At 35.5% G+C, this 19,215-nt stretch overlaps 1 protein-coding gene across 4 annotated transcripts in view; it reads right to left on the reverse strand.

The window, feature by feature from the left end:
- Positions 1-13,357, reverse strand: part of LOC128983627 (N-acylneuraminate-9-phosphatase) — a 31,309-nt gene extending 17,952 nt beyond the window's left edge. For 2 of the 4 annotated variants that reach the window (XR_008489881.1, XR_008489880.1), the window contains exon 1: positions 7,188-10,087. Coding sequence is in view for 1 of the 4 variants with exons in the window: in XM_054402987.1 (XP_054258962.1) it covers positions 13,249-13,356 (108 nt within the window). In the remaining 3 variants the exon portion in view is untranslated. Of the gene's footprint in view, positions 1-7,187; positions 10,088-13,248 lie in introns of those variants that run through there. The other 2 variants (XM_054402987.1, XM_054402988.1) reach the window with 2 other exon arrangements.
- Positions 13,358-19,215: the final 5,858 nt, after the last annotated feature.

Raw genomic sequence — 19,215 nt, forward strand, 5'->3', positions numbered from 1 at the left:
TTGATCTAGAAAAATGCAAATAACTCCATCGTTTTTCAACCGATTTTGATAATTCTTTTATAGTTGAAAAGAAGAAGAAATTTGCTTTAAGAGTCTCCATTACACTTATAGTGATATCCCGTTTAAAAAAGTGATAAATTAGATTTTAGTATAGATTTTACTTTTAAAACGGATTAAATATACATTGAGGTGATTATATTTGAGTTTTTACTGACGAAATATGTCCGAACTCAACCTGTAGCTGCTTGGGTAACAAAAACGTCTATCAGATACTATCCTCAATGGTTTTACAAACTTAATGATTTGTTGTACTGAAAATTTTAAAAAACATTCCATTAGAACGTGTTGGAAAATGCTCATCTTGTCCGACCGGTGAAGATGGCTCCGAGTCATATAGCTGGGGCTTCACTGACACCAGTACATCCCATCCTTGTGAGATCCTTGTCAGTCCCAAAAGCCTCCACAGATATCCTAGGATGTAATTGTTTATCCAAGTGTATATCTACAATGTAAACGCGCAAGAAGAATCGAAAGACTTGCACCAAACTGTGCTACCGTTCTCGACAATGTTTGACCCTTTTAAATGGTTCATTCAATTTGTTCATATCTACTTTTAAATATTGCAATTAACAATTTATTTTCTCTTAGATGGCCTTTTTCTCATATTTCTTGTTCTCTTCCAAGGACAGAAGTTTTGGCAGCTGATTTTGAACCTAGGTCCTACACAATCGTATGAAGTATATAATGAGTGTTTCAATCCATTTGGCATCAGAAGAAAAGCCTTTATGGACGTTTAAATAATAATTTCAAACCAACAAACAAGGCAGATATACGGAAACAGAGTTTTTTGGCGGCCATATTGTGTGCCATCTTGGAAAATATTACCTCAAGGGTGGTTGTGATTACGTTTTGAGTATTGTGTTCGGCATTCCAATAAAACCCCTATGCAGACGGTTAAATTATTATTTTGGGCCAACTAATAATAGAGATATGCGAAAACAGAGTTTTAGGACGCCATCTTAGGTGTCATCTTGGAACATATTCCCCTAAAAGTTTATGTAAGTAAATTTGGAGTATTGCAATATGTTTGCAATCCGATAAAACCCCTATGCAGATGTTAAAACTATTATTTTAGGCCAACTAAGAAGAGAGTTTTAGGACGCCATCTTGGAACATATGCTCTTAAAAGTTGATGTAAGTAGATTTTGAGTATTGCAATGTGTTTGGCACCTGAGAAAACCTCTATTCAGATGTTTAAACCAATATTTTAGGCCAAATAACAAGAGTAATGGGGCAAACAGGGTCTGGCCGCCATCTTGGATACCGCATTTCCGGTTCCAATTTCGCTTTGGCAACACGCAGATTTGTACTCAGCAGGGTCGAATTACCCTAAAAAATCTGTTTACCCAATCGTTACATAAAGTTTTTCTTGCATTGCTCTTTTTTAAAAACGTACCTTCTCCAATTGTGTTTCGTTGTAAATTAATAACATTAATAATATATAGATTATTAAATTACAAATTATTAGATTTTGGTTATTAAATGATAAAGGATAATTATGTTTTTGTTACCCAAGCAGCTGCAGGTTGAGTTCGGACATATTTCGTCAGTAAAAACTCAAATATAATTACCTCAATGTATATTTTATCCGTTTTAAACGTAAAATCTTTATTAAAATCTAACTTATCACTTTTTTAAACGGGATATCGCTATAAGTGTAATGGAGACTCTTAAAGCAAATTTCTTCTTCTTTTCAGCTATAAAAGAATGATCAAAATCGGTCGAAAAACGATGGAGTTATTTGCATTTTTCTCGATCAAGGTCAAGTCAGGGGGTCCGCCATATTGGATGGCAGCCATATTGGTACTCGACCAACGCCGATTGTGGCAACATGCGTTTTCTTACTGTCCAAAGTGTCCTTAACAACAATCAAAAGAGAAAGTGCGTCCGAATAATATTGCATACTCAACCCCAACCCCGGCCTGGTCTAAAGCTGAAATAATCAAAACAGAATACAGTAATATAAACAAATAATCACACCTGATTTTTATAAGGTAAGTAATTGAAAGCACAACATACAAATAAGTACAGCTGAGGTATTTTAACATTAGGTATATGGAAAGTTCCCTTTGGAAAGCAATTATGACCTTAAAGGGCAATTTATGAAATAGGCCTAATGAATAGTTTTGCGCAAGGTTTCTCGCCATGACGAACATGTTAAGTTAATGGTTTATGGGGGTGGGACTTGTAGTTTTCTCAAAAGTTCGTGGGTACTTTGGGCTTTATAGATTACTGCCACGAATACTAGAAAAATACCTGTATGGATCATAAACATAAACAAATTACGTTGTTGGCCCGAATCCTGTACTAAAGCATTGAACATATGTTTTGGCAGTTCCATTTAAGCAATGTTAAATAATGTTTATTTTCAGGCCAAAAATATCATTTGTTTATGTTTATGATCCATACCGGTATTTTTCTAGTATTCGTGATTACTGCCTATGTCTGAAAATATTGTTGTGACACTAAAATAGACCTAGGCCTACTCTATTTCTGTGGATAGTTAAAACCACAAATGTATTTGAATGCAACTTAAATATTTAGGCTATGCATATCTTAGCAAATAAACATTTAGCATAGTTTACATCTTTAAAAAAAACAAAGTAGCCTATAACATGTTTAGTTTTATATCTAGATTTAACTTAATAAACTAGAGTTAATTTTGCTAATGCATGCACATTTATTAGATGAGACATAGCATTTTAAGTTTACCCGTTATTTTTAGACAAATAGTAAAATATTTTTGCCCATCAAAAAACCCATCACCAATGATTAACTTAAAAGTTATTTAAAATAAAACACATCCTAATACTAAAAGAAAAAGGTAATTAATTAAGTTATTTGATATATCTACAATGCGATATCGTGTAATTTTTAGATGTCTACTTACAGTATTTTTCACGCTGAATCCAAAAATGCAATAAGTTTTGTTGGGTTATTCACCTATTTGTGGTTTGGACGAGTCCAAGTTCTAGTGGCGACTAACACTGAAAGGGGTGGAAGGTTTGTGGAGTGGAAACAGCTGTCAGTTGTATACATTTGATACTAGACAGACAAAACCACACACACCGCTATGAGAGCAAAATCAGAGTTACAATATGCAATAACTCGATTTTTAAAAGAAAATGGACTTTGGTGCCGTTTAGAAAATACAATAAATCAACTACGATACATAAAATATTAATCATCTACATAAATTATAAAAAAAAAAGAATTTATTCACGTAAAGTATCTGTAATATAAGCTAGGCCACTGCCAACATGATCGTCCTCATTTCAATCCTCAACGTCTGTTAATGAACGTGCCATAGTCCATAATCCCATAGTACATAATCCCATTGTGCCTAAAAGTGAAAACATGCCACAGTGCATAATTTCATGTATCAGCAGCTAATAAATGATGTTACATAATATAATATAATCTAACCTAACCCAACCCAACCTTAATATTAATTTTTAAATCACATTTTATGTCAGAAAAGCTATGTGAGGAAGATAGGTCGGACTTTATCCGGATACGTGACTGTAGTAAGTCCTTTGAAGTGAGGTTAGATTAGGTAAGTTAAAGGTTAGGTTATAATGAATGACTCATTAATTTATGCAACTTCCAGGCTGTTTTTGCACAATTGAAATAGTGGGTGAAACACAATGAAATAGGCTAACAATATTTCAGGTTCATTATAACCTAACCTTTACCTTCCTAATCTAACCTCACTTCAAAACACATAATACAGTCACGAATCCGCATAAAACCCGACCTACCTTCCTCACATGCCTAAATAAGAACTGATTATTTGGTTTCAAAACGAATTGATTTCTTTCCGCATTAAGTCGAGTATAAACAGCTGTTTGCTCTCCTCACTCAGTCCACATACGGACCCGTCCAGACCACGCCATATCTCCATCAGTATAGCCATAGATAAAACATACTCCCTTAGTAGATTTCTCATCCTTATGGAACAGCTGAAGACAATTTTATTGTTAGTTCTGTACGGTTTATGTAGAGGTCGTGTTTTGTTTACAATTTGTTTCCCGTTGTTACAGCCATTTAAAACCTCGTTTAACCAAGTAATACGATCTAATCATAAACAATAACTTGTCCCCTAGTTATATAACCAAACAGTAAAGCACAAATCAAGAAATTAACCCTAAAATAATAGAAACAAAGTTTCGTCGACACTAGCGCCCAGTGTCACCGTACATGAACTAGACACAAAAAACGTGCTTCCAAATTTACAATGTATAGCTCAATGAAACTTAGATTCGTAATTTTAACCTTCGTTTTACGGCCACTTATGAATCTCTCTGACATAAACTGATTGCATTTTTGGATTCAGCGTGAAAAATACTGTACCGTAAGTAGACATCTAATACCCCCGCCGCAGCAAACCCTCAGACTAATTTCAACTTGTCTGATTACATATTTACTCAAATATTTCCATAAATAAGAAATATTTATTCCCAATTTAAATAACATTAGATTTAACGAGTGCTTAGGTTTGCTGCTACCGGGAAGGTAAACAGTGTTTTTTGACCAAACGTCAATAGTATAGGATGAAATAAATAAATTTGCCAAATTTGATCAAAATACATCCATAAACAAGTCAACTACAACAGTTTTCATTTTCTCCATAAGAATAACATGGGAATTTTAAATTTGCCCTTTTATGATTTTTTTACGTAACCCTTAGGCATACAACAATGCTTCAATATACTAAATTATTTCTTTTTTAAGCTCTACAAAATGGTTGAAAAATAAATTCCAAAATTTTATGTTTTTAGGGTCTAAAATGGGAAAAAACCCAATTTTTACCCCATAAACCCCCGTTCCCATGGTCCGATCATGCTGGTTCGCGAACTCGTTAGAATAAATGTAGGTTTACACGTTCATACCAAATTTCATGAAAATCGGATAATTTTTGTTCGAGTTATCATGCTAACGGACACACATATATATATATATTATATGTGTATATACGTTATGGACTCCGAAACCGCTTGACAGATTATAATGAAACTTTCAGGCATTATTAAGCATCTTTCAAGGATGGTTCGAGTGAAGTTTGGTGCAGATCTGTCAAAAGGGCTCTGCCCCAGAGGGTTTTAAGTGGCCCAATGTCAGACTTTTTGATCTACAATGTTTACAAATAAATATAGCCTAATTTAAAAGCAGATGTTTACTTTCACCAACTGTTTTGTAGGTTTGAATAATTACAACATTCTGTATTAGCATTAGTCATGATTTGAAATAGTGCCACAGTGTTTCTACAGAGTGCAGCACAGAAAACTATTTTACTTTTGAATAAGTCCAAATGTATTAACCCCAATCGCAGCACACCTGTGCACTTAACAACGTTTAATTTCTCCAATGTTAAATATTAAAACATAAAAACCTTTATCAAAGTACCTATTATAAACAATAAAAGGGATGACTTTTTAAAACTTATGACAACAGCTAATTTGCAACCAAAAGGTGAGTGAGCGTAGCAAACGAATATCAATCTGGAGGCGAGTTAGCGTAGCGAACGAGCTAACCTGAAAACAAGTGAGCGCAGCGAACGAGCTCCAACCTAAAGGTGAGTGAGCGTAGCGAACGAACTTCAACCGGGACGTGATTGAGCCATGCGAATACTTATGAAGTTAAACGGGGCAAAGCCCGTGGGTACAGCTAGTTCCCTATATGGGAAATTCGCTAAAAACTACACGATATCGCGTTGTAGATATATAAAATATTTGCCAATAATAAAACTTTAAAAAAAATAATTGCAAGACAGCTTTTACTAGCCTAACTTAAGTTAACTTTTTATAAAAAAATTGTAATTAAATAAACTTAAATCACGCCAGCCTAAATCATGTGTAAAAGTGTCTCGAGTTTAAGTGTCCCAATAATGTCATGACCGGCGGTCGCCACCGGGTAGGCTATAGGCTACTTACAGTTAAGGTAAATGCACCAGTAGCTGACAGTGCACCAGAAGCTGACAGTTTGAGTTTCTTAACAAATGTTATAATGTGGTCTCTTAAAAATATTTACACATGATTGCATTGTTAGAAGAACATATGTTTATTCTTGATTTGTTTACAAACAAATCAGCGAAATTTAGCCCATACTCGCTTAATGGTGGTGGTTTGAAAGCGACCCTGTCTGTACACATCACATTTAGTCGATTCCCTTAATGGAATTGTTAAGAAAGTAAGTTTGGTTTTTTGTCATTTCGCTAAATTTCTAAAATAGTATTAATGATTAGGCTCATTATTTTTATCAATTAGGGCCTATACCTTTGTTGACAATTTCATGATAAAATTGGGGTGTTAATTTATAAGCCAAATTATCTTAAAAAATGTATATTTTTTTAAATATATAAAATATATATTTTTTTAATGAATATATTTTTTATTTTAAAATATGTAAAATAAAATTTCTTAACAACGTTTTACATGATTTTATAATTTAATTATTAAGTTAGATTTTATTCGTCTTATAAATTAAAACCCTTAGGTTTAGCAGCTAGTACATTTATAGTTCCAGTGTCAGCTACTGGGACAACTGACAGTCAGCTAACTTACTGGTACAAGCACTTTTTCACTGTCAGCCACTCGAACACGTACAAAGGTTGAATTAAGTTTAAAAATGTTATAAAATATATTTTAAAAACCCTTTTTGTATGACAAATTTGAAAACTACATTAAATTTAGAATCACATAAAATCCGTAATATCTCTTTAGTTCCTATTTATTCAAAACCACGGATTATTAAGTGAGTAATGAGTATAGTTTCTTATACTGTCAGCTACTGGTGCGTTTACCTTATGTAATCACCGCACACCCACACTCATTCTGGCCTGACTCCATACATCTTAAGATTCACTCCCATTAACTTACTTTCCAGGGGGCTATCATCATATTTGAAGAAAAAAAAATTAGGTAGCAGTTTGGTTCAGTTGGCATTGGCCTATGGTGGACAGGCATTTAGCAAAGAAACATTGGAGGGTTTTGAATTTAAACATGATGAGTTTGGTGAAGGTCAAACCCCCTGATAACAATTGGATGTAGGCCTAAGTTAAATAAAATCCTAGGCCTAGCAAAGTTTTCAAGTAGCCTAATTAATTGCATCTCATACCTACTGCTTACCTTTTGTACAATGAAGAGGGAGAATACACGACAGTCTGTATATTTTAGATTGCACTAATAGTTTTTAGTTTTTTTTTTTTTTTCATTTTAATTATTAACACGAGGAGTTATAAACAAATGTTACTCAACACAGAACACTGATCTTAAAACCACTTCTTGGTAATATTATTCTACTTGTGTTTTTAGTAAGCAATTTTTCTACACAATTGATTAGTTGTTTTATAGCGGTTTTTTAGTTTGTAAAATAATTTTCAAGTGGTAGGATAGTAATGTTTTTGTTTAGACTTCATTCAAAAATTGAAAGTTGACTTCTTTTATTAATGATGGTTTGGAAATATCTAGTAATAACTGGACCTTGAGCACTGGGAATTTTAATCCCCAAACAATTTCTTTCCAAGTTCCATCAATCTATGGTTGCGACAAACAGTCAATGCATCCCGTTTCTTGAGCACTTGGGTGACACTGTTATTTGCTTCGACAAGATTGCATAAGAAGTCCTCAAATGCAGATTTGGTGTTTGCTGGTAAAGATCCTGATCGCACTTTAAGAAGATTGTCGATTATTCCCTCTGCCCAGCCGCTTTCAATAGCAAACTCAGAAATCCATGGTATAAGGGCAAGAACGGCACTAAGAGTTTGCATTCCTAGGAACCACAACTCCATCAGTTCAATCCAACTTTTCTTATATTCTATTGAAACTACAAGAGCATGTGGATCATTGCATTCATCTATAACATACGCATCCCATAAAAAGCGTATAGTAGCTTGAATGTATCGACAAATAGAGAAGTCGTTTTTCTTCACCCGTTTTGATTGTTGTTTTAGTAGCAATAGACCTAAAACAGCCATGTTTCCATATAGCACTAGATTTTCTTGGGTGTTCTTTAACTCTGGTAAATTGTTGAAGGTGAATTTCATCAGCAGTTCAAACAAAGGACTCTCTTCAACCATTTTAGGTTCTAAAACGGTTATGTTCATAAATATATTACATGTACTTATCATAGCCGCTCTTGAATCCTTCATGTCTTCCAATAATTTTGGTGGGAGGGGTGGGTCAGGTTCTGTACGAACTTTTTTTCGCTCCGATTTGGGCACAGGAGGTTTTTTATAATGTGCAATTGACCAGTGGAATGTTAAACATTCTAGCAAAACTTCATCTTGTTTGACTCTCAACAAAATTTGACGGCTTTTCTCTTCAACTGTTAGATGGCAAAGGGCTGGCAACATAACCCTTAAGATATCAACTTGGCTTAAAGGATCAATTTCAACATCCATGGTAGACTCTCCCTTAGCATTCATAGCTTTTTCTGCAAAGTACCGAGCTCTAGAGGCATAAAAAGTCTCATTGGCTAAGGTCAACATAAAAGGCAACAAATCATAGATTGCATTTCTCATTGCAGATGTTTCTTGGGCCAACCAGGCTGATAAAACTCGTACCATAGCACAAATGAAAACCTTTTCTTGAACCAGCATAGTATCCTTTACTTTTGGATAATCTTTCGAAACTTTGTTTAAGAGATTTATTACTGCTGCAAATGCTCCTTTCAATGCTGTATAAATTTGTTGTTTCTCTTTCTGTTCCAGATCCAGAGTATCATTTGCTATGAATGCTATGAATACCTCCAGCATTGAGAAGCAAGCTGTGATTAAATCGGCATTAGCCATTGCTTGTTTTAAATTCTTATCCTCTAGCTGCATACGAACTTCAACAGAACATAATTGAATCAAGAGCAAAAAGAATATTTTTGGCTTGTCGTCATCAGTTAGACACCATTCTGCACCTAAAACTTCTAGCATTGCTGAAGCCAACTTTAAAGCTGGGTCTCGCTGAGATTTGCCAATTTTACTTTTTAAAATATCACTCAAGCCTTTATGAATAGATCCTGGCCATATTTCATCACCGGCAGTAGATGCAACACTGCTCTGAGGACAGCTACGAAGAAGTCCCAAAAGAATGGTGCATAGTTCGAATTTTCTTTCACTGTTATCCGTTTCAAAATCCAAAGCAATTTTTTGAACAAGTCCATGAAATGGTTTAGGATTGTTAGAATCCCAAGCTAGAGGTCCAAACCTCTCAGCTAACATTACCAATATATTCAGCGCCTCATCCGTCTGAAAACTCTGTTGCGAATAGATTTCTGAAAGTTTTGAAATGGCTCCTATATCAAGTAAAGCTTTTTGTCCAGCTGGGTAGGAGGCAATGCTTTGCAAACACTGGTAAGTTTCATTTATGACGATTAAATTGTCTTCATAGTCATCCTCGTCAGCTTGCTGTACAATTTCAAGAAAAACTGGAATATTTGCCAACATTTCTGGGTGTGTTGCAACTGCTTCATCAGAGCAAAAACTTGAAACAACTGATATTGCGACAGATTTATAAACTACTGGTGGGCAATCGGCTGCTACTTCATTGCTCAACAATAATCTTTTCAAAAACTTGAATCCAATTGCCTCAAACAGTAGCTTTTTGCACTCTGAATTCAATTGGTCGCCTTTAGTTAGTTTGGTAACCATAAACAAAGCGGCAAATTTTTCTGTATCATTTGTAACGGCAGATAGTATTGCCAAACATTTTGTTACAGGTTCTGGAATTCCTGCCATGATATAATTAGGCCTAAGTAAGAACAAGTATTTTTGCTAGTAAAGTAGGTCTAACATAGGTAGGCCTATGGCATTTATTATTGTCTGGCTAAGAAACTGGGTTCAGGATTCAGTAGGAAACAATAACACTAGGCATACTCAGCAGGATACTGGTTCAAAACTAAGCTTATCACTTCACCTTTAGTTAACTACATACACAATTAAGTCCACACTCATCCACAAAGCATCACAAGTCAACTGACTTGACTATTTCGTCGAGGCAGTGATAGCCAAGTCTAAATTTAGAACCGCCTCTTCTAGAGTTACTAGTAAACTTTAAGGCCCGTTTTGCCAGAAGCGTCTGGTGCGTCTGACGCTCAGCGATGATCGCTAGAGCGATAATCGCTCAGCGTCTATCGCACGGGCCTATTTTGCCAGAAGCGTCTGTTCCTTGCGATTATTTGATCAGTAGGTGGTTTACTTTGGTGGCAAAAGGAGTGTTTTTGAAAATGACCAGTAAAAAGCAAATAGTAAAGTATTTGTTAGCTGAGGAATTAGACGATGATGAATATTAGAAATGTTTTGCAAACCTAGGGAAGAAGGGCGTACTATGTTTTTAACCTCTTCAGGGAGTAAGGCTCATATGGGTACATTAACTTTATTTCAATTTTTTTGTATTATTCTCAAACACCCACATTTGTACAGTGGTTACTATTGGTTACATTAACTTCTCAAAAGTTGGTAGCACTGGTTCCTTTCCTTCCTACATGTTTCTAAGGCAAGGAAATATTCAGTTGAAAGGGGCACTGTGTGAGGTTATGTGTGAATCAGTGAATTTGTGAACTTTGATGTCTTCTGAAACCCATTTATAATGTACATATACACTTAATAATTTTTGTTTATGATATTTTATGCTTTCACCTTTCAAATAATATTTAGTTTACTACATTATCTTTTAAAACGAAACCAGAAATTTGATTTTAATATCTGTACTCATTTGCGTACAAATCTCAAATGTCTTTGAATCTCAAAAAACGTCCCTGAAGAGGTTTAAAGAGGTCTGAAGAGGGATATTTTAAATTAACTAGTGTCCCTGTTGCTCGAATTCGAGCAATTGCTAAGCATTACAGGCGTTAAATCAAAACAAATAACAGTAATAATTTCTGTTGACTTTAAAAAATTCGACTCAAAGATTATGGAAATACTCAAAGATGAACATAACAGATTGATATAATCAACATTTTTTGTAAATATCTTATAATTTTTCAAAAACTGATCTTGTTTTTTAGTGTTTTCTACAAATAGCCTTACTCATAGCCGTATTGGTTGTCCATATAATAACGATTATAAATAAAAATACCCCCGCCGCAGCAAACCTGCCAACTAAGCGAATTTCCATTCGTCTGAATTGATTTTCAGTTAAATATATTTTAATAACATTAGGTTTAACGAGTACCTAGGTTTGCTGCTACAAGGAAACTAATAAAGTGTGTTTTTGAGTAAAATATTGATAGCTTAGTACAAAATAAATAAATTGAGTTTGATCAAAATATATCCATAAACAAGCAAACTACAACATTTGACAATATTCTCCATAAAAATAACATGGGAATTTTAACTTTACAATTTTTTAAATTTTCTCCGTTACTAATAATCGAAAAAAAATACTTTTATATACTAAATTATTTGTTTTTTTAAGCTCTTTAAAAAGGTCTAAAGATAAATCGGGAAATTTTGTGTTTTGAGGGTCAAAAGTGAGAAAAACCAATTTTTACCCCATAAAACCCCCCGTAAAGCCCCGTTCCCATGGTCCGATCGTGCTGGTTCGCGAACTCATTCAAGTTTATCCCGCTTTACACCTTTAAACCAAATTTCATCAAAATCGGACAAAAATTACTCAAGTTATCGCGTTCACGGACGTATATATATATATATATATATAAGTCTATATATATATATATATATATATATATATACATATAAAAAAATTTGAACGAATGGTGTTTTTGGCCTCTGGGGACATCAAAATGAAAAAGTAAATCGGTCCCGAGTCTAGGTCTTACCGTGCCACCTACGGTAATAGCTACTTCCCTATAGGGAAATTCGCTAAAAAAAAAAAAAAACATTATTAGGCCTATATTTCTTCTCATCGGTGGTATTCTATGACTTTCCTATGTTACCATAGTTTGCAAATCGGCTCTTTCAATGATTACTAAGAAATGCAGCACAGTGTTAATTTAGTTTTCTTTTTAATACATCAATTTATCGAGGCTCTCTTGCTTTTTCCCATTGTAATATTTACACCAACCTAAATTCAAATATTAAATATTTCATTTCAACCGAGTCAGTAAATTTTTGTAGCAAACTGTTAAAATTAACAAACTTATTAATTGTTTACAATTAACATACGTTCTTCTTCTCACTCATTATTTCTGACAACAGCTGGAGTTTCATAACAATTTGTGTTTTCCATGTTAATCTTATGGAGAAATACGAAACTTTAAAGGGCCCAAGGGCCTCACTCTCTAATTATTTCCCAAAAAAGAAAGTTTCCTGCACAACTTCACGTTACGCTCTTTCCGATGACACCAAAATATGTCAATCGGTTCAGTAGTTTCGGAGGAGTAATTGTCACAAAAACCCCGCTTGCGTATTAAATAAGTATAGATATTTGAAAATCAATTAACAATTGACTTAACAGTCGTGTGCTGTTTCAATCAAAAATGGTTCAAAATGGCTTCAATCGGGTTTTCATCTTATTCACTACCTATTGAATCCCCACTTTGTTTGTGACACAACTTATTTAGGAAACAAAAGTTAAGTCAACAACTAAACACGTGCTTATTCCAGTAATAATCGCTAGCGACTGCGTCTCCGTCTGCTCCAGGAGCAGTGGTCCGCGTCAGACGCTTGCGTCTCAGTTACAGACGCTGGCGGCTGTAGCGATAGACGCTTCTGGCAAAATAGACCAACCTAAAACAATGCAAAGCAGTGGGCAGCGATTGACGCGGAGCGATAGACGCTGAGCGTCAGACGCGCGAGACGCTTCTGGCAAAACGGGCCTTTACAAAGCCAGAACCGTTTTGTTGAGGTTAGAGCTTCAAAACGTCTATTTCAGTTTCCGAGTGTGACATTCAAGGATTGGATTGGAATTGGGCTACGACGGCTACACTCACAACTCACACAAACGCAAACGCTACAGGCAATGAGGCAAGAGGAAGAGCCGAGCCAGTTCAGTCCCAGGACTCATTACATTCACATACGGAATACGGAATTGGAAATTTGGAACTTGGGAAGGGAGTGTATTGGGTAGACAGAGAGAGAGAGTAAATACACACACTGCCACTGCGCAAACGCGGAAGTCGAAAACCTTTGCGTTCGATTATTCCGGGTTACGTCAGAGGCCTACTTCCTAGATATTTTTAAAATATAAGAATATTGTTTAACAGTATGAATTCACTTTTACTAGAAAATAGCCTTACCTTAGAGCAAGCTTCTTTATCTCCTTTTCTAGTACTGATTAGAGTATTATCTAAATCGAAAAATATTGTTGAGACAGCTGACTGACACTTCCATTTAAGAGGCGCCATCTTGCATAGAGGATTTAGGAGGGATTGTGTGTGAATATTGTGATACAAAGAAGATATTACAAGTAATAACATTAGTCCAAGTACTTACAGCCATTGATTAAACATACTGTACAATAAGTTAGTTGTGCAATACAATAAGCTACCAGCGGGTTTCAAAAATACTATGTGTAGCTCTACTTAAAGCAACATATACAGTAGTTGCACATGACTGAAAACTGGTCTAGGTAAGAACAGTGCTACTCTTTAAAGCGATTGCCCTTGTGCTTTATTGATTGTCATTGCATATGACTTAGCTAACGGAAATTGGAATCTTTCCATTTTAAATGGTAAGTTTGCTTCCGACGGGCACATTTTTATCCTCGGAATCAAAATGCCCCCCTCACTTGTTCCAGTCAGGACTTTACATTCTATTGAATTGTTAACCATTTTGGTCACTTGGAGCCTTGTTTAATTAATGAGGCCCTTTGGTGTATTGATATTCCTCATCGATAAAACCACTGCCCCTTTTTTTATCTAAGTGTCTTGGCAATACACTGACCTCTATTATTGTTTAAAAACTCTGTTGAGCATTCTAGATGAGCGTTTAAATTATCTGCAACCAAACTATCAATGCTTTCGTACACCTTGAGCTCACCTGGCAATTGTTGAAACTTGTTGTTGATCAAATCTTGCAGTCGCTGTTTTTTGGAGCTCAATAGATTTGTCTTTCATTTTACCATTTTGTATACTTTCAACGACGTTTAGGTAGGTGAAATCAAGGCATCCAACCAACTCCAAGCAATCTTGCTGTCAAAATAGGGAATCCATCAGCTTCCTATAAGCTTTATTCTATTATTGGACTCTTTTCTGCTCATGCAAGTATTGCGTCATAAAGGTTCATATATAGCCCTGCTCGAAGTTTTGACTGTTTCCTATGAATGAAACCTTCAATTCTGGTAAAATATCAACTATATATTGAAGTGTAACCTTGCCACCATAGCAGAATACTATAAAGCCTAACAGATAGCCTGTGGGCCGCGAACTGCAGTTTTGTAACAGTGTTCCTGTGTGTAGTTGCCCGATTCACATTTTGTGGCATTCCTCGATACCAACCCTCATCTCCATGAGGTAAAAGCAAGGGATGGGCTACTATGAATCAAGACCTGAACAGTGTGTAGCCAAATTTTCTGGGGTCCCATTTTTAGGATACACAACAAATAATGATTTTTTTGTATAGCAACAAACATGAAGTAGAGGATTTGTTTTATTTTTATTTATAAATGAATTGTCTGGTAGATCAGCTATTTCATGTCAAATTGATGAATTTCGAAGATTGGTGATTTTAAATATTACAGTACAGTTTTGTAAATCATGGTAACTTATTCTAAACAAAATTTTACTATTCCCAGTATTAAAATAAAGTAGTTTGATCCATTGTGAGTACACTTTAAGGTACCCAAAACATGATTAAACTTTAATATACGTACATTAACAGTCATAATACACCCCAATTTCTTATGTAGTAGACTTTGAGTATTTTCAACTAAAAACATATGTTTTTATAAATAAAGATTATCTTCCATGTTGTCCTTATGGAGAAAAACTGACTTTAAGCACAGAAAACATATTACTGTACTATAACCCAGAATGCCAACCGCGTGGTAAAAACCATTAAGTGTTTTGAGAGAGCTTTGCCTGTCAATCGTAGGCAGCACCATCAGCGTTGCCATGCACTCAGCATAGCAACGCTGGTGGCGCTGCCTACGATTGACAGGCAAAGCTCTCTCAAAACACTTAATGCTTTTTACCATGCGGTTGGCATTCTGGGTTATAGTAGTATGTTTTCTGTGCTTTAGGCTACGGCCACACGGGCGTTTTTTCACGCAAGAACGCAGCGTGAAAAAACGCGAGAAATATGGGCAGCATTAAATGTAATGAGGTATGCCACACGGAGTGTGTTTTCACGCAGATAAGGCGCGTCTGCAAAATCAGCCGCCGCGGGCCCGCAGAAGAATGGACTGGGGTGCACTTTTGAAGCTTGTTTTCACGCTCTGTCCCTGGCCACACGGGCGGGAGCAACACGCAGCTTTGATCAAGTCGTCCTAGCAAGTTAAATAAAGATAATGTATCTAATTTTTTCCAGGATAGCGTAAAATATTTTTGGGTCTAGCCAATTACACAGTAGGATGTTAAACATAGGTCGACCTTACTGGACCACTTAATAATTTGTTACTAAAAGGAAAGGCGTTTGGTTGGACTAAAAAATGTAAAATGGCATTTATGTAGTAGAATATACAAAGATCTGATGAAAATCTTGTCATAAAAATATTTGTATTATATTTATTTTTTCATACTAAATGTAAATAATTAAATGAAAGGTTAACAAAATTAAATAATTTTAATGTACCAACATTAATATACCATTCATATTTCTTGTTCACTAGTCAGAAACAAGGATACTATTTCGGTCATTAGGAAGATATACAAAATAATTACGTGAATTCGTCAATCAACTGCTGGTTCAGAGTGCATTTTCCCGTTCCTGGACTTCAACTAGCATGAAAATAAGCTACATTTTACTGCGTGAAAAAAACGCACGTGTGACATACAACAGCGAGAATTCAAGCAGCGTGAAAATAAGCTACATTTTACCGCGTGAAAAACGCCCGTGTGGCCGTAGCCTTAAGGGCCTCTGACACCCTAACCAATGACTTCATCAAAATTCTAATAGCCAATACAATGACAGGGTACATTTTCTTAACTGGGCTACGCTAATATCGATTGAAACTAACAATTCGATTAGTAAACTTTCAATCGATTTTTTCATCGTCAGTAAGTTTGGTTAGTTATGTTAGATTATGACAGTTTCATTTTTAAGATGTAGGTAGTTAAAAATATTGATTACTAAGAGATATTCTCAATCGATATTAGCGTAGTCCAGTTACCCCGATGAACCCGATGACATTTAAAAAGAATTTGTCAAAGTTTTCAATAGAAATAGACAATTTTATTCATCGTTCAGTAATTACAAAATTACAATGGATTTCGTCAAACAGAATATATAAAATAAACGCTAATTTTTTAAATCTAGATCATGTTTATGAATTTAACATTTAAAAAATTATCCATATCGTACATTAGATTGATTTTGCATCAATTAAACAGTTTGTTAGAATACATTTAAAGACAAAGAGCTAAAATCAACAGGAAACTTATTAAATATTTTAAGACCCAAATAGGTATGGTAATTCTGAGTTCTTGACAGCCTTACCCTATAAAATCTCTTTCGGGTAGAGTAAAATATTTTGACCTTTGGACTAATGATCAAAATCGGGTGGTTTTGGAAATAATTAATATAAAATATAATATTAATCGAAATACTATAATCGATCTATACATAATCTGTAATAGCGGCAAAATTGTAAGCGTCTTCTTTGGTCACAGTAAAATCGTGGACATCTGCCGCGATCACGATGATATCGCGAACATCTTCTATGTTTACTGCAAAATAGTGAACATCATGCGCTATCACGGCGAAATAATGCGTGTCTCATATGGTTGCGGAAAACAGTGAGCATGTAGCGCGATCGCGGAGACATCATCGCCGATAACAGTGGAATCATGAACGTCTCCTTTAGCCTCGGAGAAACAGTTAGCATCTTACGAGAGTGTGGAGACGTCATCTTCGTTTCCTCCGATCGCGGCTGAATCATGAACGACCCAAGTGGCTGCGGAGGGATAGTTAACATCTTGCGCAATCACGGAGACATGCATCATCCTCTCCTCCGGCTTTTAATTTTTATGTCCCTCAAAACATAAGTGTTGTGCGCTTAATAACAGCGGAAAAAATTCCAAAAAACTGTTAATTTAGAATTCCTATGTTATTCTTATGGACAGTAATTAAACTGTTGTAGTTTTCTTGTTTAAGGATAAATTTTATTCAAACTTGGCAAATTACTTAACAAAATCTTAACATTTTACAAAAAAAGGTTTCCTTCCATGTAGCAGCAAACCTAGGTACTCATTAAATATAGTGTTATTCAAATAGGCACAAAGAAGTAAGGTACAGAGGAAACTTGCTAATGGGATGACCGTGTGAATTCAGCTCTGGTATGTCATGCCGGAAACATACTTTGTGACGAGCAGGTAAGAACCCGAGCACTATGCGAGAATTCATATCGCCCAGGGCACTGATTCTTCTTCCACCATAAGCGTTGCGGTACATGATGGCAAAGGGAGCCGTGTTGGACTTAGCACTAGAGAATAAAAGCTCTGTGAAATAGGGAATAAATAAAGTTGAAGTAAATGTTTTAGTGAAAATCCAATCAGAAAAATAACTTCATGATCAGCATTGTATGTGAAATTAACTTATACTGTTTAGGCCCTACTCACATAAGACCACTTACCATATTTTATATGTATTTACCATCTTCTGAGTAAACAGTATAAGTGTAAATATATTATTATAAGTATTATTTGACGTATTTTATGTGCTTTCAGGTAATCAGAAAAATGGAAATTCACTTAGTTTGCAGGTTTGGTGAGGCGGGGATATTTTCAAGTATTTTTAAGGTATATCAGACAACACTCAAATTAAACGTTCCAAACACAGATCTGTACCGGTAGTCTATGTGGACGGGATAATAACTACTGCTCCAATGATTAAATGTCATCTTCAGAGGCAAAAAAAGTTGGGCTTTGTAATAAGAGATGCATTGGCTTGTATATTCTCTCCTGAATCAAACCATGAAGTTATAGGTGTGCAGGAGAAGGTAGCCAAGCGGTTTAATAACTATACCCCCTCTATAGCTGTGTGGTAGAAGCACATATGGCGAGTTCATCACACGTTATCGGCATAATAAATGTGTGGGCTTTGCTCATAGTATTTCATTTCTGCAGACTTGCATGACTCAGGCAACATGACGGCTGGAGTAGCTGTTGTGTTCAGAACTTGTTTTGGGAGACCTAAACCATCCCTGTGTCTTACCCGTCACTTAGCTCTGCAAAATAACCACAATGGCGCAGCTGTATACAGCCTCATCACCAAGGCACAGTATTTTGTTAAACCGTACAAGAATGACTACAATACCATGTTTCGAGATCTGACAATAAGTTTTAAGAGGAAGAAGCTGAAACATCTTATTTGCTCTCCTGTCGGATGCATTCATGATAAAATAGACCTGGACCACTTCACAGACAATATAATTATGTTCCAGAAGATTACCAAAGCTAAGGTTACTATTGTGTCACACTGCTACAGTTCTTCCCAAATACTAAAGAATAGGATGTCACATGAAGACTTCATAGGTAGGATAAGAGACCTCATCCATCAAAAGCTAAATCAGTCTCCAGCACCACAATCACAACTAGACTCCGTAGCCATGGATCTAGCTTCAACAACTGTCCCAAGTCCAACTCCTGAAAATATCGTCCACACAACTCCAGCAACCACTGCAGCAAAAGGAACATTGGCCAACGTTCAGACCCGATGAAAAGCCAGTTTGAAGAAGTTTCAGTGGTGTCCGGTGACCTCAAATATAGTGGGGCGCTAAAGCAGAGTTGTGATGTTAGTGCCGTGAGTGTTGGATTAAATGTAGGCCTACAAAATAGTTTAAGTTTTACTCAGTCACCTAAATCAACTTTAAACTCAAGGGTCCAAAAGTCTACTCCAATAAAATAATAGCCAAGCAAAATGTAACTATAATTTTCCACCAGAATAGACAGCATCTAGCCTCAAGAATTAACTCCCTTCAGGCAATTTTAAATGAAATAGAACCTCACACAGTAATTTTATCAGAACATGATATGAAAGACGAGGAAATTAAAAGATTAAATATAGATTATTATAACACAAAATCTCATTTTTCAATGGGGGGGGGA

Source organism: Macrosteles quadrilineatus, unplaced genomic scaffold (assembly GCF_028750875.1).
Source record: "Macrosteles quadrilineatus isolate MER2022 unplaced genomic scaffold, UCM_ALF_1.0 Scaffold_1__1_contigs__length_201487025, whole genome shotgun sequence".
In the NCBI taxonomy this organism is placed as follows: Eukaryota; Metazoa; Arthropoda; class Insecta; order Hemiptera; family Cicadellidae; genus Macrosteles; species Macrosteles quadrilineatus.